Raw genomic sequence first — 1,182 nt, forward strand, 5'->3', positions numbered from 1 at the left:
ATTCATCAGTTTATATCTGAGCTACCAGAGGTCAGTGTTAAATATTAAAACAGAACCTGAAACATGTTAAGAAAAATTTAAGATTTTCTGATATTTGAAAAGAATGGCAACATCAGAATCACTAACATGTAGAAAAGTTAAACATTGTTAGTTCAGGTTTATGATTGTTTATTGATGTTGATGTTTAATATTTCAGGGTTATGATTGTTTACTGATGGTGATGTTTATTATTTCAGGGTTATGATTGTTTACTGATGGTGATGTTTATTATTTCAGGGTTATAATTGTTTACTGATGGTGATGTTTAATATTTCGGGGTTATGATTGTATACTGATGGTGATGTTTATTATTTCAGGGTTATGATTGTATACTGATGGTGATGTTTAATATTTCAGGGTTATGATTGTTTACTGATGTTGATGTTTAATATTTCAGAGTTATGATTGTTTACTGATGGTGATGTTTAATATTTCAGGGTTATGATTGTATACTGATGGTGATGTTTATTATTTCAGGGTTATGATTGTTTACTGATGTTGATGTTTAATATTTCAGAGTTATGATTGTTTACTGATGGTGATGTTTAATATTTCAGGGTTATGATTGTATACTGATGGTGATGTTTATTATTTCAGGGTTATGATTGTTTACTGATGGTGATGTTTGATATTTCAGGGTTATGATTGTTTACTGATGGTGATGTTTATTATTTCAGGGTTATGATTGTTTACTGATGGTGATGTTTATTATTTCAGGGTTATGATTGTTTATTGATGGTGATGTTTATTATTTCAGGGTTATGATACACGAGTTGGAGAAAAAGGAGGTCAGTTATCAGGAGGACAGAAACAACGAGTAGCCATCGCTAGAGCTCTAGTTCGCAATCCTAAAATATTATTACTAGATGAAGCTACATCAGCTTTAGATACAGAAAGTGAAAAGGTAACGTTTTTTTCAAATAATTTACTTTTGACTTTAGACTTTGTCCACCAGTTAGATTTTTCTAGAGCACATAGCACTTCAATCTAATGATAATGTAAAAAATACTGGTTTGGAAGATCCAAAAACAACATATTGGAGAAACATTAGTAGCAGCTAATGAACTTTTCACCATGAGGAAATATATCAGTTATAAATGAGTAAGTAATTCATAATGAAAGTGATATCGGGTGTCTAGAAGA

General features: G+C 30.5%; 1 protein-coding gene across 1 annotated transcript; it reads left to right on the forward strand.

The window, feature by feature from the left end:
* Positions 1–799: 799 nt before the first annotated feature.
* LOTGIDRAFT_145116 (hypothetical protein) lies at positions 800–1,030 on the forward strand (the record flags this gene model as incomplete). Its single annotated transcript, XM_009056947.1, has 1 exon — positions 800–1,030. A coding segment is annotated over one exon (231 nt), but the record flags the coding sequence as incomplete, so codon positions are not given.
* Positions 1,031–1,182: the final 152 nt, after the last annotated feature.

This window comes from Lottia gigantea (assembly GCF_000327385.1).
Source record: "Lottia gigantea unplaced genomic scaffold LOTGIsca_290, whole genome shotgun sequence".
NCBI classification, from domain to species: Eukaryota; Metazoa; Mollusca; class Gastropoda; family Lottiidae; genus Lottia; species Lottia gigantea.